Source organism: Psittacula echo, assembly GCF_963264785.1.
Source record: "Psittacula echo genome assembly, chromosome: 12".
Classification (NCBI taxonomy): domain Eukaryota; kingdom Metazoa; phylum Chordata; class Aves; order Psittaciformes; family Psittacidae; genus Psittacula; species Psittacula echo.
The window spans coordinates 10,553,603-10,581,394 of NC_137747.1; the positions used below are offsets into that span (position 1 = coordinate 10,553,603).

The 27,792-nt window shown below is 38.9% G+C and overlaps 1 protein-coding gene across 2 annotated transcripts in view; it reads left to right on the forward strand.

Moving 5' to 3' along the window:
- The window catches only part of GNAS (GNAS complex locus), a 99,050-nt gene that overhangs the window by 48,189 nt on the left and 23,069 nt on the right, over positions 1 to 27,792 (forward strand). For both annotated transcript variants that reach the window (XR_013957880.1, XM_080628100.1), the window contains exon 5: positions 10,232 to 10,329. Coding sequence is in view for 1 of the 2 variants with exons in the window: in XM_080628100.1 (XP_080484226.1) it covers positions 10,232 to 10,329 (98 nt within the window). In the remaining variant the exon portion in view is untranslated. The remainder of the gene's footprint in view (positions 1 to 10,231; positions 10,330 to 27,792) is intronic.

The window sequence follows — 27,792 nt, forward strand, 5'->3', positions numbered from 1 at the left end:
AAAAATATTTGTGCTGTATGGTTTGACTGCTAAAGTTTTCCAGAAATGAAAGCACTGTCTAGGAGCCTGGGCTTCTTTGAAGTGAAGAAACCATTTATACCAGAAAATTAAACCCTGTAGTCCATTTAGCTTGCTGTACTGTTCAGTAATGTGACATTAGACATTAAAAATAGGTTAGTTTCCTATTAAAACTGGAAAAAAGAAAAAAATACCCTTAAAAGGTGCAAACTCATTGCTTCCACAAAGCAGAGTGCTCTGGTGACTGGAAACAATTACTTAATTCACCAGTTGCTTCTTTAAAAAAGCTTCTTTTTAAAAACTTGTCATGTATTTTGATAAGCCTTTAATTTTGCTGTAATTCATGCATCCAGCTAGAATTCCATATTAAATTAAGTTAATATGCTGGTTTCCTTCGTTTAAATGGAACTTTGGTCTCCACCTAAAACAAAGGTCATGGACAAAAGGAGAACATCATAAATAAGAAAGTGACGCTGCCTGACTGGTGATGAAGTAAAGAAAGTAAAAGTAATTTGAAAAACTATTAAAATATACAGTTGCTTATGTCTGTTTATACAACATTCATGTGTTTAGCAAAAGTAACTCATAGACTGTATATATCAGGAATTCAACATATTTAATGGATGCCAGCTAATGAGCATGAAGCTGTGAGAAATAGCAATTTAAATGATTTGCATAGGCGGTTTGATTTTGGTAATTTAAAGCAGTATTTCTAATTTTTCCTTCAATATAAAATTTGGTTAATCTTGATACCCAATAATGAAGATCGCATTTTTTTGTTGATTTGTCTTTTTGTCCCTCTTGTCCTCAAATACAGATTAAGCCCCCTAGTTTTCATCTTGGTTTAGAGTTTCTTGTGTTTTAATTTATAAGAAAAAGCTTGAGTTTTTAGGCCTGTATTCTGTAAAATTACGTGCATATTTAGGCTAGCCCATCAGATCAGTAATATTACAGTGCCTTAACTTTAAATATAGCCTAAATAATGAGTACATGTGGACTTAAAAAGAGCCAGTCTCCTTACTGTCTTCAGTGAACAGAAGTGAGATGAAATGTGAGAGCTAAGCAGCTTTGCTAATTAGCGTTGCTTTTCTATATAGTGATTAGTCTCTTGATCTGTTTGCTGCAGTATTTCCAGCTACACCTGATTCTGTTCTTAAATGTGGCAGCACGTGCAGGAATGGCTCTTTTCCCACCGTCTGGTAATCCAGATTTTACTGCCAGTAACAGCAATTTCAGAGTGCTGTGAAAAGGGGGATGCTGCTTCTTCTTATGCTTCTGTTTATTAAATGCAATAAAATAAAACATTCTGTACATGGAGATATTTTTTGCTAGAAAATTAAAGGAATGTGGCCTTTGAATTCTGCAGTGCTCTCACCAAGGTGTTCACATAGTTCTGTGGAAATCCTATAAAGTATTTCCTTAAGTTGGAGAATCTACAATGCAGAACTTTAGACAGCAGACATTATCTGCACATCTTTTCTGTAGAGCAGTCATTTTTGTAGTAAATAAAGCCACCCTATATTTTCCTTTATTATCAATTTGATTAGCATTTGAAGCAAATACTAATGCTTTATTCTGCACTGGCATTTTTATCCAGCAAATTCTCACCATACCATATTTATAGATTCGTAAGTTTGCATTTCAAAATTCGTTTGAAGAAATGGCGACTCAGTTTCTCTTTATGCATCTTCTTTGTTATCCTCAGAGCAGTCTTAAAGAACAAGAACAGATTAATTCAATTTATGTGAAATAGAAGAGCTGTCAGCTGAATTAAACAGGAAATAGGCATAAATTTAATATAGAAATTCTTAAGCATTTTCTGTTTTTAATCACTGTGAGAGACTACCGCAAAATACTAGTGTATGCATAGATGAAATAAAATTATACCTGTGAGCTTGCTTTGTATTGCAATGGCTTGAGAAGAGTTTCTTTGAGAGACTCGGTGAAGACTAAGCAACCTGTAAATGTGCTAGTTGCCCTGTGGATGTGCTTTTTGGGTGTACCACAAAAAGTGCCTTTGGGCATGAAAATTCTGCAGTGTACAAAGACTTGGAAATGTGATGGTAAATATGCTTCTAAAAAAAAATCATTACTTTGGTATTTGAATTTAATTTACATCACATCAGATGAGTAAAGGATGAACTTGGATGAGCATGGAGGTAGCTAAAACGAAAAGTATCGTGATCTCTTGTACATTCTTATTCTGTGGAGTACTCTTTGCTCTTTTGCTCAGTGCTAAATTTGAAGTTGGTTTTCATTTTTCCAGTACCAAATACAATGTCTTGTAATATGTCTGAGTTGTACAGAGTTGCCTTTATGCATGAAGCCTCTGTGACTTCTCAGCAGGGAGACCTGTATATGGAACAGAGCAACAGGGAGCGTGCATTTAGGTTATGAAGTTATGATGAAATTTAAAAAACATGTCAGGCCCCAATCTTGAGAGACATCCGCAAGCATGGGCTTTTTCCCTTGTCAAACTTGAATGGAAGTTGGCGAGAGCTCATGTGGAAATGAAGGTGTGTGGATGAACAGGTATTTGCTTGTGTGTTTGCTTACTCCAAGTTTTGATCCTGCTGCAGACCTTGTTGTGCCCGTAGCTGACTGGAGTTGTTAAAGGCATAGTGTTTTGTAAATGCAAGCCTCTCTTCTGGTGGAGACCTGCTGTTCAGCGAGCCATCAGGTTCTCAGGGTGTTCCCCTTGTTGTTGGATACTACATGACATTTCTTCACTGTCCCAATCAAGTTCAGGATCTCTTAAGCTCCCAGGGAACTGGGTGGCTTTTTACTCTAAAAAATAGTCCCAGCAAATAAACAGAACTTTTAATTAATCTGTTGTAAGGGTATGTGAGCTTGATGTCTTCATGTAGACTGTATTGAGTCTGACTACTTGTATGAATTCGGATTCTGCTTCTTTGGGAAGATTGTAAGGTGATTAGCGATCTGTGTTTGTGATTGTCTGAATTTAGAATGAGGAGGAACTACTTTATCTTTCACCCTTTTCTGTTGGTGGAAGTTTTTGGCAAAAATACTCTTTTTGTTTCCAGCCTGAAAGGGGCAACAAAGTTGCTGTATGGTCCCTGGTTCAACCCATTACCTGAAATGGAGTTTGCTTAGTGCTACTTGAGGTAATAAGGTCATTTGATTTTAATATTTGTTTTAAATATATTATATATTCATTACCCAAAAAGCGACTAAATGATGTAGTATGAAAGACATTTTCCAAACCCTAATTTAAGGCTCAAGGGAAATTTCTCAGTGTTTTATTAAACCTTCTTAGCCAGAGGTTTAAGAGAATAGCTGATGGTTGAAATGCCTCTATTACTGCTGTCTACTGCCCCATGAGAGAGCTGGAATGGTACAGAAGACTTCTTTGTGAGCCTTTCGTGCTATCAGTGCGATTAATCCTTTAATGAATTGCCTTCTTTCCATGTATGAGTATACTGTGAAGAAGCAGAGGAACACTGACTACTTGGTGTAAAATTGCAGAGGAATCTTGATGAAATGGGGACTAGGGTCCGCGTCTGCCAACTTCCATCTCAGTGCTCTCACCAAGAGGGAGTTCTTCCTCCCTAATGAGCATGATGTGCTTTAAATAGAAGTTGTGTGAAAGGATTAAATCTGAGCAGTATTCTAGGATGAACAGATCAAGCTTCTGTGGCAATGAAACTTCTTGTGAAAGCAGAAATAAAAGAGAAATGGTATGATACTATGCTAGTGAGGCCTTTTAACCAAAGGCACTTTGTAGATTATGGATATTGAATTGTGTGTTGGCAAATTTCTCAAATACTGTGGTATTTTGAAAGCCTTAACAAAGGGGAAAAAAGTTTAAACTTCACAGGAGTTTCTTAAATACAATTCCCTTGCTATTGTCCATTCCTTGCAGCCACATCCAGTTTAATTTAGGCTACTAGAAATGTGAAGATACCATAGCAGAAACACAAAATATTTCAGCATCATTCTTCTTTTTTAAGCATGAAAAACTATTGATAGTGCGACTGAATCCTTGCTGAGGTATTTCCAGTTATGGGAAGTACTGAGTACTCTGGCCTCTCCCAAAGAGTTTTCTATTCAGCTCTGGACACATGCCAGTAACTGGAGAGTATCTTCAACTATTTGTAGGTATGCGTTTCCTTTGTGATATCATCAGCATATTTTCCCTGAAATAGCAAGCAATAATTAACACTTGTTCACACCATTAGGAATGCAGATGTTTCCCTATTCAACTAAGTGGCTTATTAAACTGTCTGATTTGACAGATTTAACATATTCTAGTATCCCTGCCCAAACATGGGGAGAATTACAAGATGCCATCAGTTTCCTTCTCTGAGTGGCCTTACAGTCAATAATAATCACTTGATTTCAGATATGAGTAATGAAATAAATCAATTTGTTGTGTATTTGCCTATCCTGGAAGGAGAAAAATCAACCTGTGCAGTTTGTCTTGGAGTGCACCATGCTGCCTTGTCCTCTGACCCTATCTTGTTCTGATGTGGTTCGTTAGTGGAATGCAGCAGAACTGCCCAGCTGTCATGAAAGTAAAGTTCATGTGCCCCTACTTTGCAAAGTAAGGTTGTAAAGGGGTTTGAAATCAACAGTCAGTGTTGTTTTTAAAAGCTGAACATGTCAGGAAGCAAATACCCTCCAGGATACAGTTTTAGTTACGAGCTGGTTTGGTCTGACCTTTAATCATTAGGTTTGTAAGTTGATGACCTATTTAAAACTCTTATTATGAAATGTGCAGCTATGGGACAGTGAACTTTGCCCAGGAACTGAATCCCAGTTTTAACCACAATATTGTGTAATGGTTGTATACACTTTTTAGTGGGTAAGGTTTTTTTCAATGGCATTGACTTTTCCTGGAATTAGTAAATAAGTTTTTCTAATGACAGATCTACCCTATATTATATGTTACAAAGAAAAGATAATTTTGCATATCCACACTAAGGTTCCTGTGAATATGGTGTCATAGTGGCAAGAACTGTGCCAATGATTTTCCCTGCCAACATCCTAATGCCTATAAAACATTGCTTCATAAACATTTTTTAAAAGTCTCTTGAGTATTTATATATCTGGAGGGAACAAAACCTTGTAGACAGTGTGTCCAGTTTTTCTCTTTCATTTTCTGCTTATATTTCATCCTTTAGAATGACTCTCAAAAGCTGATTTGGTTCCTTTATTTTTTCCCAGGCCTGGAGTTTGTCTCTTGAGGATTATTTTTTTTTTAACAACCACAATGCTCAACCTCAGGGTTCTTTAACACTTTCTCTGGTTTGACTTTCAATAGACCATGGTTTGCCTGCTGCCATTTATTCTGTTTGCTGAAATTTTCTAATATGAGTTGGGTTTTAGTTTGATTAGACTCTGCATTGCCCATGTTCTAATCCAGAATTGTGTCAGTAAGATCTTTATGGAGCAAAGTACTGCTTCCCGAGCATCCCTTCTATATGATGATTTCCGCTGATGGGTTTTTTCTCTAGAGGTCTGCATAGATTCCTGTAAGTGAATACAAGCCATTTATAAATGTTGGCTATTGACTCATTGTGTTGGGAGAACTTTCAGCAGGTGGAGAAAGTGTTGTCTCGTAAATAAAACATTCTTGCCAAAATGCATTTCACACAAATATTACTTTTTAAGTATCGTGATGTTATGATATGCTGAGAGGTTAGGCTTCCTCGTTATTAGCAAGTCATGGTCCTTGATACTTCCGTTACCTAAGTAAGGCCAGAGAAAGTCTACCCAGACAGTGGATCTTCTCAGGGGGTTGTTTTTATAGTTTCACAGAAGCGTAGCCTGTTAGTTGGGGATGGCCTGGAATTCAAACTATGCCCCTGCCCAGCCTAAACAGATTCAGAGTCAAGTCCTGTTCAGGTTTGTGTTCTGTTGGCATTGTTTTCCCTACGCAAGGATTTTTCTCCCTTTTCAGGGTTATGTTAACGCTTTGAAAAGTGTAAAGTCTGGTCTGGTGGTAAATAAGTGCTGCAGTCTTGAAATAATTTGTAGGAAGAGTTCACTTCACACCTTCGGTGATGCTGTGCTGTCATCACTTACATTGACTTTTGTTGCTTTACCCAGTTTCATCTGGGTGTGTATTGTATAATGGCAGCACTTTTATAGTGGAAAATGACAAAACTTGAATTTTTTTTTGTTTTAAGTATGCATAAGGGCAAGAATGGATAGTTTGCAAATGCTGTGGATTGTTTGGAACCTAATGTTTAAATCCTGTTTATTGTGGAATGTCATCCCAAACCAAATTGTTATTTAGTATTATTTGTTTATTTTAGCTCTTTTGTTAGGAGTTCCATTTTACAGGGCAGGAGAAACCTGTGTTGATGCTGCTGTAGAGTCTGTTATTTTAGAATGTGCCAGCAAATCAGTCGGTGTTATGGAAACAAGAACCAGACATGTAAGGACTAGTTTTCTGGCTATTTCTTTTCAGGAAATTTGCCTGCTACTTTTGGTTAATTTGTTTCCTAGCTCATTATTTTTAGAGAACTCATACAAATTAGACCTGTTTAACTGAAAAAAGAACCAAGCCAAAAGGCACCCTGTTGCTAACTTGATTTTTCTTAGTGGCCTCTCTGAAGCCCCTGTTTTACCTAAATGCGTAACAAATCTTGTGGTTTTCCTTGCCTTCTCTGTCAGTAGCCCCAGTCATTCCATGACTCGGATGGGATGCTGAGGATTTCTTGTGTTACTCTTTTTCCTAAATATTATTTCAGAATTGTGGTTAGTGTAGGTGTACTGGGGAGGAGGGAGAATCTGGGGTTTTTTGCAACTGACTTCTAAGTCTTAATGCGAAAATCAGTGACTAGTACAAGTAGGCTTCTCGTAAAGCAGGAGTAGAAATCTGTAGGCCTGATTCCAACTTTTCTAGTTGTGGTTTGCAGTTGTTTAGGCTGGGTCAGCGTTTAGTCCCAAAATGTGTGAAGGCATATTTGGTGTGGCCTAAAGACAAAAGGTTGTTTATTAATAAAAGACCTTTGTATTTGGCTGTCACAAGTTGTGTAGTTCAATTTTAAAAGAAAAACAAAAACAAACAACAAAAAACCTCAAATGAAACACAAAAATCTCCACCCCAAAAAAACCCCTCACTGTGTCTTAATATAATAATTACTCATTACTTGTCTTAGATACTGATTTTGAAATGGCAATAGAAAGTTCAAAGAATGTGGACTTAAATTCTTTTTCCAGCCCACATGGATGGTTAATAACCCTATTGAAAAGATTGCATAAGTATTGCTGGTTATAGTTCAGATTATCATGATAGACATAAAGGCAGTATTAAGTATTTTATTGCTGTTTTGGCCTAACAAGGCACAAACACTGATTGTTATTCCATTATTGTAATCCATGTTGTGTTTTCTTAGAAGTTAAAAACTGCCCTTAAAACACAAGGAGGACTCTTCAGAACAATTTGTAACTGTTCTATTAAACTAAATCCTAGGCTTTTTATTTCCAATGTGTTTATGGTAGGACCAGGAACTTGATTTTCTTCTCATACCATTTTAAGAGTCTTGATTGCAAAAACTATTGCAAATGTTTCTCCACAAGGTATGATGGAGCTCATAAGTTGGTTGAAATAATTGTTTTCTATCAGTTTTCTATCAGAATGTCATAGCTGTAGTGAGAAACAATGGTAAGGAAGAACTTTCGTGTCACATTTATGTGGCAGTTTTACTATGCTGTGATTTTTGTCTTTTTTCAGCAAGACACTGCCTCTTTTCACTTCAAATGTACATTCGTAGGTGATGAAGAGTCGGTCGGGCTTATTGCATCGTCTGCAAACTTGCCTGTGCTTAGTTGTTTGTTTCCTTACTGTAATGCAGGATGAAGCCAGTATTGGGGGGTGTATTTGGAGATAATTGGCTTGGCAAATGCTGACCTCAGTTTGAAGCAGATGTCTATTTTAGAGCCATATCTTTGTCAAATAGTTCAATTAACTATCTGAAGTCTGCTGTAAGTTATCTTCCTTCATTAGATGGAAAATGTAAATGGTGTGTGTCCATGTGAATCAGCTGCTGTTTCAGCAAAAAAAAATCTCTTACAATTGATGATTCAGGTTTTCAATTTCCCAGTTGGTAGTGATAAGTTGAGTGAGTCATAAGATGTTCTGTACTAGACTACTGTTACTTTCAAAACCAAATACCTAAGCCTACCCCAAAATGAGTTCGGTTTAAATACAAGGAGACCCAGATAATTCCACTTCTCTCCTTTACTTTCTCTTGTTACTCCTTTTTGCTTTGGTGAGATACTTTCCTCACTGTGCTGTGATGTAGTTGAAGATTGTCAGTAATTGACAGTCCCCCAACTGCCAAAAACCAGGAAACATTCAAAATTAAAGGATCCAATGAACACAATTCCAGCAGTGGGAGAAAGAAAACTGAGGACTGGAATTCAGATTTTGAGCCATCTTTTACTTCCTTTAACAGCAAATAGTTGTACAATCTGTAAGTACTAAAAAATCAAGTAAAATCTTCTTATCTAGTTACGCAAGAATTTTAACTTGTCTTTTTGTTCCTGAGCAGTTCATAAAACCAGGGAACAAACGGAAAAGATACATCTACTACTATACATAAAATTTATAATCTCTTTAAAAGAAATCAGAACAAAATTTTACCATGTTTTTTTTAGACGTGTAGTAGTGTGCATTTACTATCATTTTTATGTTAAGTTCAGCTAGTGAATAGCCAACACCAATAAAAGCAAGATCAAATTTACATTTGATAGGCTCTTTCCATCATGGCTGTTCACAACTGTGTGATCATGCAATCCCATATGCATCTTATACCTGCCAAAAAAAGGATGGTTTGAAGATCTGCATCACTAAATTTACTTCAAGCTGCCATTATGCATCTTTAAGATGCTGTTTAAAGCATCTGCTGTTCTGGTACTGTTCAGGTGTTAGCATTCTGTTAGGAAGGTGAATCTTTTAAAAATATAATTTCAAGTGAAACGTTGGGAGTCACATTGGATGTGACCCCTTTCTTTGGACTAAGCTGATAATAAAAGAATGCAAGGGACTGATACCCCAAAAGAGGGAGAGATTCCAAAGCTAAGTTAATGGAGGAACCTTGAAGCAGTAAAATAACTATTTAAAATAATACATTATTTTTTTTCTTTTAAGATATTTCTACTGTAAAGAAAAGGTGTGGGGGGGAATTAGGATATGTACAGCAACTATTTCAAAGGTCTTGTGCTGTCCTCAATGCAAAATGCTGATATGGAGTAAGCTACCTGAGCCACTTAAATTCAGAATGAAAGTATTTAGTCCAAAACACTTTAAAAGCTCTGAGAGGTAGCCAGAAAAAGTCCATGGTCATTGATAGAAGTAATGCCCCCACAGTGGTGTGTGTATTGAAGTCACTAGGCTGCTGCTTTTCTCTCTGAGTCTATTCGAAGTTCTTAGACCAATATCCAGAAATACGATTAGAGATGGCACTTGCCTCTGTTGGAACCAAAGCTACAAGCAAGTTGGAACTTTGCATTTTTTTTTTTTTATGTGCAAGAAAAGGACAGGCTTCTGGTTGTGTTTTATACTTGTGTTTCAGTTCAAGAAAACGGAAGCATTGCATTTTTGGTTGTCTGCTTTTGTACACTGGCTTGCAATTTTTAAGGTTGATATAGTTAATACATGATCTAGCTGTGTGTCACTGTATTTCTTCAGTAGTTCAATATCCTTTTACACTATAGAATAAATTCTGCAAATAGAGTTAAGTCATAGAGAGTTAAGTAGGATGCAGATGTCTGTCTAGTCCCTGAAGGTCCTCACTAACTTGCTAAGTCAAGTAAACCTAATCATCATTTACTACCATTATGTAAGAATTACTGAGAAGTAGTGTTTTGTTGAAGGAAAAAAATCTTGATGGCTAAATAAATATAACATTCAGTGGAATCAAGAGTTAAAGGGCAAAAGTTACCAAATAGTGTTGGTTATTAAAAATGCCAACAGAATTGTCAACTAATGAAAAATTAACCTTCCCTCAATATCCAGTTGGTCTCAATCAAAATGATTGAGAAGCAGGTTTTTGTGTTACGAAACATTCAAGTCAAAACAACTGAGAAAGCCAACTGAACTTGTAGTCAGGTTCTAAAAAATGTTTTTCGTTAATTAATGCTACCATTTATCAGTCATTACAGTGGAAATGATATGGTACCATTTGCCAGTTCTCTTAATATATAATCTGTTTTGCTAATACTCTTTTTACTCTTTCAGGAGTTTTACGAACATACAAAAACCCTTTGGCAAGATGAAGGTGTGAGAGCCTGCTATGAGAGATCTAATGAATATCAACTGATTGATTGTGCACAGTAGTAAGTATTGTTTGTATTCTGCTCTATATTGACTGCTATATCCAAATTCTTTTATTGAAAACATTCAGTGACAGTGATTTAGATGGTCCCTTTGCTAACTTTTCCTTACCTTGGAAAAGGAGTGTATGCTACATAGTGAATTCTTGATAATCAACTATTCAAAGAGATAGGGAAAACTGGTGTTCAGTTACACAATAGCAGCTCCATTGAAAACCTTGCAGATGCTTTCAAATGGTCTTAATATAGGCTGGCACCTTAATGCAGTGGGCAATAGTACTGTCTCAAAGACCAGATTTCCTCCTCCTCCCATTTAGACCAGTTCCTTTCAGATGACAGCTTCAGATACTGCAGCAAGTTTTAATGCGATGGAAAGTACGTTGATGTGAAACATGCCCGTGTTTGTAGCTTTTGTTTTAGTGCAGTTTATTTATCTGCAAACTAAGAGATGGCGGTAAGAATCATAGGCAGCAGCCTGTGATCAGTCACCAAGACTTCTGCTTGCGTGCCTTGGTGCACATATCTGAGAAAGATTAATTCTCTTCTGCTGTTTGGACCACTGTGATAATTTGTATTAACATAAGAGGCTTCTGCATGTTTGCAGTTATTTACCACATACAGCCATATATTACGGTTCAGATTTTTTTTTATGGGAACATGTTTGTGATAATTGTGACCATTCCTGGTATTTTTGTTGTATATACTCAAGAATTGCAGGACTTCAATGTTCAGTATTTGTTTATACTCTACTTCTTTTGGAGAAGCTGAAATAAGATTTAATGGTCAAGGAAATGCAGATTTCTTATTTCACGTGCTGATGGACAAGGGCAGTTTGTTTACTACTGCATCTCTTAAAGAACATCTGATAAAATTTGTAAGGTTCTTTTTGTGTTGTTTGTTTAGGTAGGCTGAAAGCTAAATCCACAATTAGCTCTGTTTGAAAAGAGACCAGGGAGATAATTTTACTATGACTTGCACAGCTCCAGGTCTTTAGGAGCCTCTTTGAAGTTTAGCCATTGTTTCTACTGTGAATTTGTTTGATGTGTAGCGATGTCTTTTGCATTGGGTGACTAATGTTTGATCATTTGGCATGGATCGTTTTGCAACTTCGGTTGTTACAAAAAAAAAACCCTACAAGATTTTCATTCCCTTCAACTATCCAGAACATTTTTTCTTTCAAGTGTAAAGCTGATAGAAATGGGGAAAACCTAGCTTTGTTTCTCATAGGGTTTGGTTATCTGTTTGTTTCTGGTTAGCATTTGTTAATGGTCAACTTCTCTGATGGGAAGAAGTAAATTGTTAAGCACAAAGGGGGTTTTGTGTTAGCCTTTTTTGGAAGAGAAGCAAATTTTGTTCTGCCCTGAATGCACAGAAGAAAGCTAAAATTCTTACCATCCCTGATGGCTGGACATTGACTTTTTCATGGGTCAGCGGCCAGGGGTGGCCTTCAGGATGGTTTTACTGTCCTGCTCCATCTAGTGGAACATGTAATTCTACATCATGAGCTGCTGAGCCAAAATTAAACCTTGTACGTTGCTGACAAATTAGATATTTTAACTAAGGTACCATTGCTGTCTCCTTCTAAAACTATTTCATCATTCTAATATTTATTCAATTTGATTGTAAAGTATGTGACATTATTTTCTTGCAGAAGGAGCTTTCTAGTTGTTAGCTTTGGTGGTTCTTGTCCTTTCTACCATCTTTGATCATGCAGTGACATTGTGTTTAATAACACAATATGCAAAGTAAGAGGTTTCTAATGGCAAAATACTTGCTTGGAGGTTAACATCACTTTGAAATTCTGAACTTGTTTCTGTGGTATTCTATTTTCCCTGGACTCGATGAAATCTGACATGATTGATACCTTGAAATAAAACTGGTGAGCACACTCTGAAGAAAAGAATGTAGCAAAGGCAAAATACAAAATGTAGCTGAGATTTATCAAGTGAGTGCTTTCAATTTGAATGTGCAAGCTACTGTCAATAGGGCTAATAGAGGTTAAAAGAGAAAGCTGAGCAAACTGTGTTGGAGTTGTCAGTTTTTGCAGAGAACAGTCTTGGATTCTAAACACCTTCCCCTTTTGAAGTCTCTCTTTAAAACAAGAAAGGAATACTTAAAATGGAAGGTGGAAAAGTGGCTTTTTGCTTTCATGATCAAACCAGCTTCCAAAAATCCCTCCTTTAAAGTTGAATGAATTGTTACATATTGATACTTTGTTCAGTGGATTCCCTTAAAATCCTAAATAATGTTTCCTGTTAACAAAAGTTAACTTTCTGTAGTTGTTTGTAAATTTTCAGGTTTTTTTTTAATGTCATTTTTCAAAGTGTGAATACTTGAAGTTTGTCTTGGTGTGGGCTCTTTCAGCATTTTTAAAGAGGAAGGTTTTCCCACTACTGGAAGTGGCACAGTTTTATGTAGGAAGCTTTTCAAGGCAATTGTGCTGAATGTTTAATAATGAGTTTTGCCTGTCTTTGGGCAGAGAACAGTGTGTGTGTATCTTACAGGGCTCTTTTTGGCTTTCAGAAAAGTTAATGTCAAGCTAAAATTCATTTCTGTTTCTGCCAAACCAGCATGAAATGTGTGCAGAGCTTCTTCAGGGATCAGTGTGGGTTCAGGGGCTGGCCTGTGTCTCCTGTCCTCAGCGAGCGGGCACGTTGCAGAGCTCATGGTCTGCTTGTGTGGCAGCTGTTCCCGGCAGCAGCACCCGGCATCCTGCCTGCTGGCTTCTGGGAACTGGCACAAGTCCCTTCCCTCCTCTTATTTCCATCTCTTGTTAATGGCGTGATGGTGGCAGTGAGAGGAGGTCTTGAGGACTCACCTGGTTCCCTTCTGTTGGACACCACTACTTTTACAGTTCTGCTTTTCATGGATAAAAACTGGTTCTCTGTGTAAGGCAGCTTAGCTGTACTCTGACAGAAGTTCTCTTGAGGTTACAGACTGCATGGCATAAGCTGCAGGATGGTGGATCACCTTGGAAAGAAAGATGTTGGGGAGGCGAAGACATAAACTCTTGCAGATTTGTATTGAGGAAAGAAGGGAGCTAATTGATGAGTCAGGAGCTCTCCTAGTTGAGCTCGGGGCGAGGAGAAGGCTGCTTCTTGCTGCGTGTCCTTTCCCTGGAAAGTAGGAACCAGTATAATTCTCAACCTAATGTCTTGTATCTAGCTAACTTGAGTGTAGCTGTTTAATGTCTGGAAATGGCATTTTTCACCTCCTCCTGAGCAGTAACTTTAAATACTGCAATACTTCCTGCTGACTCACTACAGTTTTTCAGTGCCTCCCTGTAAAAAGTTGACATTAATAAGTACTACTGCCGCTGCTCCGCCAAGTTCCTGGTTGCATTGGCTCAGAAAAGACCAAAGCGACAGGTACAGTCCTGGCTTTCCATGGAATTGCAGTGGTGATCTTCAGAGGTGTGAAGCTGGGAGGCCCGCCCAGTAACCTCAGCTGCTGGATAGCCTTTCTGGTATCCTGCCCTTTCCCCTCATGCTCACTGGCTAAATGAAAATGTCACTTCGAAAGAACCCTGTTAATTTTGAAAGAGTAGCTGCCTCTGCTCATCATGAGCTTTACTGTACTTCCTGCCTAGGCATATTTTACAGTCTTGAGAGGCAGAGAGAGGAGAGAGGAGACTGTTTCCCTTTTCTTCACTGGACTTACTAAGTAGTTAGTTTCAATTCGTCTTTTAGAACTACATGGTCTGCAGGGTTGTTACCAGGTTCTTTCTGAGAAGAATGTATTTTAGCTGTAAGGAAGGAGCATTGTCTATGAGGAGACCAGATTTCATTGCTCTTGTATCTCGTGGGGATGTATGCAGAAGAGAACGAATGTACTGAAGCTGCCTTGTGATACTGCTCTTGGCTAACAATAAACAGAACAACGCAGAAAGGTCTAGAATATAGAATACTCTGAACAGTGATAAATTATTTGCCATCCTTTGTATGTCTTCTCTGAAGGCACAGGATTGTATTTTTTTTAGAATATATTACTTAAAAACATAGGAGCCATTTCCACTGTAATGTGCCAAGACCTGTTTGTCAAATATATCCTTCTGTCAAATGTAAACAAACATAATCTCTTTGAAGTGCTGTTGTTGCTAATACTTCTACCTCAGTTTTCATTTGAGCAGCTCTGTTCTTGAAGGCTCACAAAATACACAGCAGAGTAGTTAGAGTAAGCAGGATCTCTCCCATGCAGATGTGCTGTTTGCGGCACAGGGGCAGGGGGGATGCCTGCACCATCCTGTAAAGTCTGACCCAAATTCTGTGAATGTCCTGAAGAAAACTGCTTTGATGTTAATAGCCTTTGGATTAGCTATGTAGTAAATGAAAAGCAAAGCCTGGGTTACACGAGCATCCTAGTGCTTTCTCTAGACTTGCTAATGTTGGGCTGTGTCCGCAATCCCTGAATTCTTGCTTTAGTTACAGCCCTGGCCATCAGTCTGATTCTGTGCTTCATGTTACGCTGTGCTTGCTGTGTGTACCTCCTAGCTGGCGCTTCCTGGTTTCAGCTGGGGTGGAAAAGGAAATAGTGTGAGAGACAGCCTTTGCAACCCATTTCACACCCTCCGATATCAGGAAGGGCTGGAAGTAGCATGAGGGAGTCCATTCTCACGCTATTTCCTGCCGCTGGCCGCGACGGCTCTTCTGCCGCCTGCCATTTCGGGGAAGGAGAAGGCATGGGGAGGTGGCTGGTGTAGGTGCAGAGTCGTGTTTCTCATCCTTCAGCCCTAGCAGAGCCACTCTGATAGCTTAAAACTGTGCCAGGCTGCTCCAGAGGAGTTTTACGAGAAGTATTTTTAAGATGTTTGTTTTTAAAACACTTATCAAAGAAAAGGGGGGAGTGCAGCTATTAGCTGACTGCTGTGCAGGGCTGCTAAAGGATCAGCAGATGTGGACACACTGTTTTCTTAATTTCTAATTTGTTATGGCTTGTAAATTCTTTATATTTTTATTAAGGTTTATGGTGTGTTTTATTTCTGGGTTTGCTGACTTGTAGAGAGCAATCAGGAGCCCCGATCTGAGCACTCAATGATTTTCTTCCATGTTGATTTCACTTCATGACAAAGTTCCCTTCATGGAACATGCAGTAAAGTGTGTGTTTGCTGAAAGTCTCACCTTTTTAAATAGTGGCTGATTTATCAGTGGTATTACTGTTAGTCTCGTTTCTTATTCATATTATTTATGACTTTTTTTCTTTTTACTTTCCACTGGATGTAATTTTGGCGGAGCAGTTACTCTTCTCTCCTCCAGCTCTGCAAGCTATGTCTGCATACTCACATTCAACAGGACAGGAATTTCCCTGGCATACATGAGCTTCTTACAGACATTAACAATTATATTGTTAAATATTCCCATGAGGAAGAATAATATTCATGCCCCCTTTTGCTGATCTAAAACTGTTGGGCTTGCCTACTGCTATGTGGCAATAGGAATACTGCTGCATTCCTTGCTGCAAGCCAAGGAACAGAACATCCAACTTCTAATCTTTGATCTTGATTATAAAAAAGCCCACCTTACTTTATTCCAGAGCACTTAGGGTCTTCTCACTACTCTTCTTCAGCCTGAGGAAACAGACATCATGTTTCAAACAAGGTTAAATTTTAATTAAAAAAATAAAAAATAAAAATACAGCCCAGGTTATATTTTCTCTGCAATCCAGTGGTGTATTGGGTGCAGAAGTAGGTTGCTGGAGATAATGGGAAGCACACTAACTCCTGTCTTTGCATGACTTTAGGGAAGTCACTACCAATAAAATGAGCCCAAATATCTAAGTAGCTGTATTATACCTAACTACTCCATATGTCTGCCCTTTCTTGCTGACTGTGAATAGCAGGGATGTGCCTGCTGGCAAGTGCTGTGAAAACCAGATTACCTAAATTTAGCCAATAAATGGATTATGAATCCAACACATGTTCCCACTGTTGTCACAGCTAATCATAAATTCCTAATTTCAAGCTATACTTAACCCCAGATAAACTTCTCTGTCTTCAAAATAAATTACATCCCAGTATGAAGCAAGATAAAACAAAAGGTGTCCTGGAGTTGCTTGCTTGAGTCTTATGAATTAGGAGCCCCGATAAGTGAAAATACTGAAGGTGATGAGCCATAATGGCAGAAGGACCTTTACAAGTCTAAAATGTGAATAATTTAAGAAGTCATACCGCAGGTTTTTGAGGCCTGTGCAATGCCCATCACGTCAGTCTGAATTATTGTGAAAGGGTTTAACTGTTTGCTCCAGGAATCCGATTTCTGCCTCCACTTTCGCTCACTCTGCCACTTGTAACCTCCCTGCACCCATTGCCTTCATTCATTTGCTGCTTTTATTTCTCCTTTGTTCCACACATCTGTTAATGTGTCAGTTCCTTTCTGGCCTTTGAATGCAGATGCAACTTCCTTTCTGTGTCTAGATGTAAGTATTAGGGATTTGGCTTTAGCTGGAGGCAGGGCTAACCTGATCTGAACAGCATGAAGAAGCTGGGTTGGAACTTCTTCCCCAGTTTCTTGACCCAGTCCTGCATCCAGATAGTCACACTTTACCTTTTAGTTTAAGTCTGTCACTTGTTAATGCCTGCAAGAATTAAGGATAAACCCTAGTGCAAGTGTTTGTGGGTGCCTGATTTGGTGGTAATGGATGCTCATTGTTACATTTGCTCATCCAACAGCTATTTCTTTGTTTTAGTAACAAATTCACGGCACAAAATTTGCACAGGTCGGGCAGGGGCGTGCTCAGGAGTATTTCTGAAACTTTGGCGTGAGTGTTAACATTTTATTTAAATAACGTCCATAAAATGGTAAATTTCGTCTGTGATCTTAAGTAGACAACCACATGATTTGTTCAGTAGATTGCTGTTTTCCTCTGCAGAGAAGTTTCATTTTGAATTGGCAAAAGCACATCATGACAGTGTCATGAAGGCCGGGCTGAATAACGTGCATATTGACATTTTAATTAGCTGGTGAAGAGTTACTGTGGTGTTGAGCTCGGTAGTTTGCTCAGGATGTAGCTTTTAGCTAATATTTTACTTTAATAGGCAGCCTTAAAACCAAAGTTGATGTTATCGAAGAATGTGAACGTATGAGTAACGACTGCTGTATAAACCAAAGAATGAAACAGCTTCATAAGATAATTCTGTACTAAAAGTATTTGGCTGCAGTTCAGAATTCTGCTGAGTTGTTCTGTAGCCCAATTTCTCGATGGCTTGCCTATACCCACACTGTTAATTAAAACAAAGTTAAAAATAATTCACTGAAGAGGAAAACAGATTTCTTGTTACTAGAGGTAAAAATGGCAAACTGTGTTGCTTGATGCAGAATATTATGCTTGCATCACCAAAGGATTTTGAACATTTTTATAAACGAGTAATGCAGATTAATGACAAGATGTGCAGGAGCCCTATGTCAAATGCGCAGATTTCTGTGTCAAAAAGAGTAAATAAAATAAGCTTGAGCTTTTTGTGAAGCAAATGCCAGATGTGTATTTTTGTAATTGCTTTCAAGTCTGTTTGCTTCAGGAATATCTGGACTTCTCAGTTAATGTATTTCTGATACCTGTCCATGCTTCTGCTTCTTTTTTTGTGGCACTCTTCTCTGCAAACTTCACATTCAAATGCAGTGGAATTTCTTTGTGGGTGAAGGGGAAGATTTGAAATGCAATACAGCAGGAGATGAAATATAAGCCAAAATCTTCTGTTAATTAAACTTTTACTGATTCTGCATTTTAGTGGCAACACATTTCCCATTCCTTCCCACTGTTTCCTTTTCCCATTCTCAAAGGCTTTGTTGTGGCATTAACCAATAATGTGAAAGAATGTGCTAGAAATACATGAAAAAGTATCTTTTGTCTGCTGAGGCTTTTGGAGCAAATGCTGTGAATGTCATATTGGTCTCTTGCTCTATGGATAGGTATAAGTTTGTAATAGGATGAGAAGTAGTGAGCTACACTGGCAGGGTGCTTGTTCTGCATGTAACTCTGTGATTTTTTGTATACCTAAGCTAAATTTACCTGGGATTAGCTGTGCAAAACAGTTGAAGAGTTGCCACTTTGCAATGCAGTGTTTCCAACTTTTAATCGAGGAGATGTGTAGGGTTGATGCTTTTGGTTGATTATTCTAGCTGATTATTTGTTAACTTTTGAGACTTCATAAATAGTTCTCCATATAATTAAATGACCAATATTTTTCAAACAACTAATATATTAGTATACAAGATTTCATGCATGCATTCAAAGCCCTGACTCAATGCATAATCCATTTTGGAGTGACTAATAAGTGTTGTTACAGACCTGACACAAAATAATTTATTCAAGAAATCAGTATGTATCATTGTTACACAAGATCATTAAATGCAGCTGCTTACTACACTATTGTATTTTTCTTTCATGATTGTAAAGATTAAGAAAAAATCAGCAGCCTGGATTCATTCCTGTAGGAACTCTCTTAAAGTAGATGGAGTTTCTCCTACTGTGAGTTAATTCATTAACAACAGGTTTCACAAATATCGCTGATTGCATAGTTTCCTTGGTGTTCTGCCAAGCAGCCTTCATCCTTCAAGTGATGCCACACATTCCTGGAATGAGGGAACCTCACTGTTATAGTAAACACCCTGTCAGGCTACTGGTGCAAAGCTGCTAAACACACACTTGGTGCATTTACTGCAAGACAGACCCAACATTTGGCGAGGTTTGACACGTCCAGAAAGTCAGAATGATAGAACTATGTAACTCCTGAAAGTTCAAGATACTTTGGTTTATCTTCATGTGTATGGATCTTGCTGGTAGTATTGCCCTTTCACTAGACAGAGACTATACTTTTTTGTGGTAGGGAAACTGCAACAAATTCACTCTAAAAATAACTCTCTTTGCTGCAGATGAAACTTGTCCTGTAATCTCAGTTCTCAAAAAAAACCCAAAAAACCCCATACTTTGAGTAAATTTGGACCAGTAAAATAGTAGATTATTGTGTGCACAGTAATCCTTAAATCCTCTGGGTTTTGTGAAGACAGATAGCAGTCTGTGTATTACAATGAATTAGGATGAGAAGTTAAAGTAAGAGTTATGTTCATGTACACTGTGAGGTTGTCATGTACATAGGCTGTACTAGACCTTCATTTTAAGAATGTGCTCAGTTTTACTGTAAAATTCCCTTAACTTTATTAAAAAACAGAGCAAACAACATCTTGTATTGTTAGTGTCAGGGTTAATGGTATACTGCACTTGGATTAGTATAGTGGTGTAAAATCTATAGGTGCCAAGCGTTGCGAATCAGTCAAAGCGACTGTTAAAACTTGTATTAGTTCCTGAGCATTGATTTTTCACTCACCCTTTCCTGCCATGCTTCTGCAGCCTCCCTTTATGCAAACGGAAAAAGCCCTCAATGAGGTTTGTTCTGAGCTGTGATTCGAAGCAACATTTCAATATGATACAGAAACAGGTGGAAAAAAATATTTCCAGACAGATTGGAGCAGCCTCTGCTAGGAATCCCTCCTGCAGGAGGAAGACCTGCAGGTGCAAAATACAGGGCACACTATAAATAAATGCTTGAAGAAAGGAGAAAGAGTACAGCTCTAGCTGAATCACTATTGCATTACCTGTGTAACAGCTGGGCTGATGTTCCCTGGCTGGAACTGGAGGTAGGAGGCAGCCGATGTGGGGGCATTGCTGGGGTGGCTTCGGGGTGTTTGTGAGAGGGGACCCCTCGGGTCTGGCTTCTGCCGGGAAGCCCCAGTAGATGCTGCTCCTGCAGGAAAAGGCTTGTTGGAATGGCTGCCCAGACAGATGTGGAGCTGGTGGGACTGGTATTTTTAGGATTTCTTTTAGGATTTTGCCGATTCCTCACCTTGGTGGGTGAGCAGCTGCTGGAAGTTGTTGTCCTGACCTTAGGATCTGCTGTTTCTGATGTTCACTGTCAGCAAGCACAACAGCGTTTGGAGCATGGGTTGGTCTTTTGTTGTTTAGTGTTTTTTTTATGAGAACTCTTATCACTCATGCCGTATTGCTGCAGAAAAGGAACATTTCAAGATTAGAAGACGACAATTAGGAGAATGCTTTATCAAACTAAGACCTGTACAGATACTGTAAAACTTCATTAAAGACTTGCTTTAAAAAGGGAATTAAAAGCAATAGGGTTCCAAAAGATAGGAGGCAACAGAAAATTTCTGCTACAAGGATGAAATGAGGCCAGTACATTTGCTGGTACAATGTGAAAGTGTCAGGTTCGATTCCTGATTACTCCCTGGGCTGAAAACACTGCAAATACATCACTGCTGGTCTCAGGGAAAGGGAGTACTCGATGCACATTCTCTCCCTCCTTTTCCTCCTGCATGAACTCCACTGTTTAATGAGGCACGGAATCCTTTCCTTCACTGGGGACTTTACATTTAAATTACTTTTGTCTGGGTGCTTGCCTGCAGTCACAGGTATTGCTGAAGTTACTCGTTTTGAGAGACCCCTATGACAAAGATGTCTGCTGTACATTTGGTATAAATTTACCAGCAGGCTTGAAAGTTTATTGAGACCATGTGCTTGCATGCAGAGAACATGGTCATAAAATCCATACTTCAGGAGAGGCAGGCTGAAAATGAAGGAATAGATTAAGCTTATATTAGGTGAACAAGTTTATCAAGCTGAAGCTCTTTAAGTACTTTCTATAGTATGTGACTGAAGTCCTAAATAAACTGAAAGAAGTTGTTGGCTAATTTTACATGTGAGTAAGAGTAATTTTGCAGGCAGGATGTCATTGATAGGTTTTGTGATTGAAATACCGTTTTTCAGCTGATTACTCTTGTAGAACATTATATACTGATTTTGTAGCTGAAATGTGTTAAAATCAGTTGTTATAGTTAGGTATAATTCTGTGTTAACTGTATTTGTATTGTGGTACACTAATGAAGTCTTAGAGAAGGATATCCACCCATAAAGCTAAACTATAGTGTGTTCATTATGCAAGTCAGGGTTTTCAGTGCCTGGATAGTAATTTACACTTAAAACGTGTTGGCTGCCCAGTAAATGTTTTGTGAAGGCTGTAAAGTGCCTTGGGTACTCTGCAAGGTTCCCCTTCCCCCAAAGGGCTTATGTAAACTGCAGCTGGAGTAAAACAGAGCAGAGGGCTATTTTTAGGAAGGCTGTTGTAGCTGGGGGAGGGAAGGAGCTGGGTCCTGGAGGAGGGAATGCCGATGGAGCCCGGTGATGATGGGAGCCGCGTCCAGCCCGGTTCAGGCAGCTGGGTAATGCTGCCTGATCTTTGCTGTGAGATTGGTGTTTTTACAGTTAAAACCAAACAAACCCTTCTGAAGCCCAAGTTATTTTTAGAAATAAATTAAAATAGCAGTGTACACACGAAATCCTCGCAAATTGTGTTATTTTGGCATTTTTGTTCATATATTGCCAATGTTGGTAATACTTGCAAAGTTGCTGCAGACCATGTCCGGAACACACTGTCCACCACTTTGGACATAATCCATCTCAGTTGGATTTTACTTGCTTGTTTATGATGTTATAAAATTAGGGACAGTGTGAAAAGGTTAGGCATCTTGGAGCTTTGTATCTGGCAAAGCAATCTTCTGACATAGCCTCATAGAGAGTGGGGCTGCTCTCTGGATGTTCTTCCGTCAGATTGAATGTCAAGAGTGAAGCAATCGTGCTCAAGTCTATTGATAGGTATTTTATTTTGGTCTTTTCATTAGCTCTGCCTATCAGTGTGCCACAAAGAACAGATTTTGCAGTTAAGGTGTACAGTTTCAGTTCTTCTCTTGGTTCAGCCTGCATGGCTTCTCTCCCCCGTTTTACTGGAGAACTCTCTGTTTCACAGCACTGAGCTGCTTTAGGATCCAAATACTTTGTTACCAAAGGCCAGATTTGGGTGAAAACTTAGTTTTCCCATTTGTAAATTGGTGTTGTGGTATGGCTCTTCTTCAAGAGGAATATAAAAGCTCACATCTGCACAAACACTTGGACTATTTTGGATAGTGTGAGATTTTAAATGAAATCAGATGAGTGAAGGGTGTTGTTGTTGTTCAGTGTGTCATGGTAAAAATGTAAGGAATTATTGCAAAGTCATCGAGACTCTTGATACAAGTAAGTGTTTTTTGTAGAAGGGGTGAGAAGATGGGATTAAGATCTCTTGTCTCACCAGCATAGATGTAATATTGCCCAAATAGGTATTCCAGACTCTAGGATCCTGATATGTCACATTAAAATGTAGATACTAGTATGTTATCTGTGTGTTTTCAATGCTAATTCTGTACCCCTGTTGTTAAAAGCTTGTTTCAAAACCAAGGCATATAGTATATATGAAGTGTAGAATAGTCTTAGATGAGGTTACAAGTATAATATGCTGTTGTCACAGTGTGTTATCAAGGGAACCAGTGATTAAAATGTGTCGGTTTAAAGAGCTATTTGGAGAAGAACATGTCAGTTTATACCTCACTGTATTGTGATTTCTGTGATTTGTTCAGTAAATTCGCAGGTGTCGTTAATGCTCTATGTTGTGAGTTCCTCTGTGCTCTTCCAGTGCTCATTGCTAGGTGAGATCCTTGACCCTTCACCATTGCCTCTGGAGTACTTCACTGTCCACCTCTTCTCCCCAGAGCTGAAATACTCCAAGATCCAAGCAGTTTATTACCATTTATCGTTTTCTCCAGCTCTCTTCAGACATTCCGAGCTCTGATTTCCTCTCCACCTTCTCTTCGCTCAAGGCGGGTTGTGAATTGTGCAGCTGCACAAAGGCATTCCCAGCTCATAAGGAGGGTGATTGGGAACAGGCAGGGAAAAACAGGACAAGGCAGGACTGGACAGGTCAAAGCAGAGCTGCTTTCATTAAACTAAGAAGGAAAAAAAGAAACCCAACCAAACCCCAAGCCTGGCCCTCAACCAGTTTTTAGGATCAGAAAGGTGTTGAGCCATTTCCCAGTTTCAATCTGATTGGAGCCAAGCCTTAGCAGACGCTTGGGAAGCTGTAGCTCCACTGCTGCTTAATTGCTTCTTGTTTTGAAAGATAATTAGGAACTTTATTTAAAAATAGTAACTTCAGTGTTCAGTCCATTAAATTTGTCACCAAGATAATTTCATTAGACTCCCAGCTGTTTTCTTATTGGAATTGTGAACTAAAAATAGATAGGATTTCTGCTGTTCTGTACAGAGGCTGGCACCTCCATTTCGGTTCTGACTTTCCCTAATGATGTGAAATGTGTTTGTTTCCCTCAGAGCTTTCTTCTGGGCTGTGTTTAAGAAGGTCCTGCTAATTATGCCAGAATTGTGCGCTGTGGTTTTCTGATAAAGTCACGTGGCTCTAAAGAATATGAAACTGATTTCCCTCAAGACAAGTCTCACAAATGAAAGATGAATGCCGCACCCAGTGCAGTTTTCTTTTTCCACCAGTCTCTAAGAGGTGTTTGTAAGAATTCAACAAATACCTTTTGAAAAACAAATAAACAAACACTAATGAATGCAGGTTTGTTACTATTATTATGAGGGATGCAATTTACCCTCTCCGTTCAGTTCTCATGAGCAGTCCCTTTGTTGTGCGTAATTGAAATCACAGTGTAGATTGTGAGATAGTGACAATTACCATGTTTTTATTGTATGAACATGATGGTTTTTTGAAACAAAACTCTGTAATTACCAGAATCTGTACAAGCATATGCTGCTTTTATACATACATGGGTTACAGGGTGAACCAGGTTATTGTATCCACATTTAAATAGTGTATCTTTTAAATTCTAAACTGCTTCATATTTATTCTTAACGTCTGTACCACAAGGCATTATAATGGATTAATGCTGGCTATGCAGAAAACTGAGACAAATTTTTACTCTACAGAGTTAGACACAACTATGGCTACATAAATGTATGGCAGTTTCCCTGCATGCTTACTTAGAAATCAGTAATACGTTAGAAAAGCTGCATTTTTCAGTTGTGGTATTATTTGAAGGGGTTTTTTTTCTCCATTAGGATACCTTTTGACCATAACTCCAGTAAATATCTGCTGCTGACACTGATACAAATGAATGTAGGTAAAAGGAGGAGGTCCTGCTGCAGAGCAACGTGAGGCTGGGATGGCCAGGTGTTTTGTTTGGTGATTTTTTAAAAGCTTGGTGTTTGGAGCCACAGTCAGGAAGGTTAGTGCCCGAATGCAAACTAGATCAGCCTTTTTCTTTTCCCCTCTTCCCCATGCTATTGTCTTTAAGAAAGGAAACAGAAAATCGTAAGATGTGTTAATAAAGCATAGGTCTCTGAAATGGAAGTGGGTTCATTCGAAGGAGGGCATTTTTCTTTTCTGATTAACATTAAGGCTCTACTTACCTGTAGAAGCACTCCAGTGATGCTTCCTTAAAACCAGTAGTTAGATGCAGTGTATAATTCTGGCACAGTTTATTAGCAACTTGGATCCTTTTTCATTCTCTCATCTGCTTGTTGGCAGTCTGTTCCTTGGACTTCCTGTGCGTGTGCATTTACACAAAGACGATAACTGTAGTTTTACAAGCTGAAACTATATGATCTAAACATGGGTGGGATGGGGTGAGGGAAAAGTGCCATACTGAGAGCTCTGCACCTGTCACTGGCTTTGAGCATCGCAATCAATACAGGGCAGTGAGTGCATTCAAGATGCTGCAGAAATGTCTTGGGCTGGGAAATGTGGAAGAAAACAGAGGATGGCTATATTTAGTGGTTGCATAGTATTAACTTCTGTGTAATGCATCAGTACTGTGCTTAAGCACTCTTTTTTGTGGTGAATCTAATAATTTGCTGCTGAGAAGAGGAAGTGAGGTTAAAATACTGCAGTGTGATAAAAGCTGTGTTTCACATATGGTCGTAATGTTTATAGACTGTGTATGTATAAGCACCTGATATGGTGTAAGTAATGTAAGAACACACCTCCATTTCACCAGAACCACGGAGTTTTCTCTCCAGGCTTTCTCCCTGTCTGATCCATCTGATCTGAGGCTCTTCCACCTTGCAGTCTTTGCTGCTGTTCTTAGTGTAAACCAAGATCTGGAAGCTCTAATTATAGTAATGCAGAATAAATGGAAATCCTGGAATTGTCTTCAGCACTCTTGAATGGCATAGTTGCTAGTTACAGGTATCAGAGCAATAGGTGAACGAGTTCAGGCTACGGCTGGGTCATGATTGTTCTGCTGAGGCTGCTGCATACCTCTGCTACCTAGCACAGCTTGGAATTGCACATTTATTATCAGATCTGTGGCTGCGAGTGTCAGATGCCCACAAAGTGTCAAGCACATACTTAAACCAAGACTGCAACACTGAAGGATGCTGTACATCCTTTGATGCTCCTTTGCAGTAAGACTTTGTAAGAGGGTTGCTGGTATGTATGTCTTTGTGCAAAATAATAGACTTGGATATTAAGCACAGCTTTTAAGGGCAGCCAAAGCACCATCTGGGTTCATAACTCCCTTAACATATGTTGATGTGGGACTATGCACTGCATTTGGGGAAGATAAATACCTTCTCAGACCCCTTCTAACCTTTCCCAGTGCACCAATTCTACCCCTGAGTTTTAGTGTCTGGTTTAGTTCAGTTCTCTTCCTGAGACTGTTTAAATGTTCCTCTCGTGTAGAAGAGGAAATTTTTCATCTGTTAATAAATAATTCAGGTTTAGTGTTTCAGCCATTTAAAATGCTACCATGAGACACTGCCCTCTGCAGACAAAGAGATGGTCAAGATGTGTGTGTCTTCTACGGGAATCTTAGGGCTTTTGGTCATCCAGTGAAATCTGGGAATTTTCTGGAACTTGAATGCACACCTTGGGCTTTTCAGCTTGGCTTTGCTTTCCCTCAGATTCTTGGTGCCCAGCTGTGATTGAGTGTGTGGGGGCAGGGAGTCCACCCACTTGTGGTGCAGAAATGCGTTGTTATTCATAGCTCTGTGATATTTTCTTTTCAGTGTTACAAAATAGAAAAGTGTAAACCATTATCACTGGGGCCTCACAGTTAATGCCTGCAGAGAGGAGATTCTTTTTCACCTCTGTGTTTGTTTTGCTACCTGCATAGATAGAGCTCATCGCACCATTTTGTACTTGCTTCACAACCATAATGGCTAGATTAGGTGTTTCTCCTTTCTCCTTCCCCCCATCCCTGAGGAAAGGAGGTCTGAAGTCAAGTTTCCCAGAGAATGTGGCAGCAATTTAACTTCAGCAGAGTTGTGTGCAGTTATACCTTAGCACAGAGGTTCTCTTCGACCTCGGTGGAGGGGTAGTTTTTGGTCAAGGCTCTGGCACTGCTTGGGAGCACAGAGACTCATGTCAGAAAAGAAGGATGGGGCTGGGGGAGAAGACTCCCTGCGCAGGCTTTCTCAGTCCTTGGCCTCTCTTTAAAGTCCACCGATAAGGAGAGCAGTGAAGATGCTAAGACTGCAAGGGCGGTGCGCGTGTCGCCTTTCCTGCCTCCTGAATCCTTCTAGTCTCGTAAGTATAAGCTTCTATTTCAAGCTAGAGCTATCCATTCTACTGTTGAGGGGTTTTAAAGTTACAAAGCTGAAATAATTATGTTCTGTGAATAATATATTTGTAATTGTTTAGGCAATTACAACAATTCATATGACTGTAATAAGTAGTGGCTGTAAAGCTAGTTTAAAAGAACTAATTTCACCTGAAGAAGCTGCATCATCACTTCCCCATTGTAACATTGTCTTAAGCTAGTTAGAGAATAAGGGATTTTAAAAGTCCTTTCAAATTTTAACCTTGCTTCCTTTTTCCTGTGCACTCACCCAGCAGCTCTTCCTCACACGTGCACGTCCATCACCCACACACATCTTACTCCACGCACGCTTACTCCAGCCCTGCCTAGGTTCCATGTCTTGCAGCACCTGACTGCTCGCCTGTGAGTCAGGGAACTGCCATGGAAAACCTCTCCGTGCTGAAACCAGCAGACGTGACTCTTGGCTGAAAGAGGAAACGGGCTGAGGTTGTGCCTTGTCAGGGATTTTACTTTTCCTGTACATGCTTCACTCTAAATTCTCTGTTACTTTAATCTTAAAAGCATGCAGCTTAGGAAAATCTACGTTGAAAAATACACTTTTGCAAATGCTAAAATATGTTTTGGGAATATGAAGTATATCCTTGTTTATAGACATCTGAATGATTAGAGCTTTAAATACTATTTTTAAGATCTTTTACAGCCAGTCTTCTCTTTTGAAAGATGAGATTAAAGGAGTTCATATTTTTATAATGATTAAAATTCTGCGTTAGGATAAGTTGAGTCAAGTTAGTCAAAGATTCTGAAACGGCATAGTTTGTCCCTTGTTCAGTTAGTGCTGTTTGTGAGCCTTTGTAAAGCCACTGTATTCTGTGAGGAGTTCGTTTTAATTGTGTCAATTTAATTTAGTGCTTAAAAGCACTAAATACCCAAATGCAGGCTTGGGAACTATTCCGTAGTCAATGAGCATGTATTGATGTTATAACAAACAGCATGGGGATAAGTGAAGGTGGAGAGTCCATATTAGATTTTCCTTTAAAGG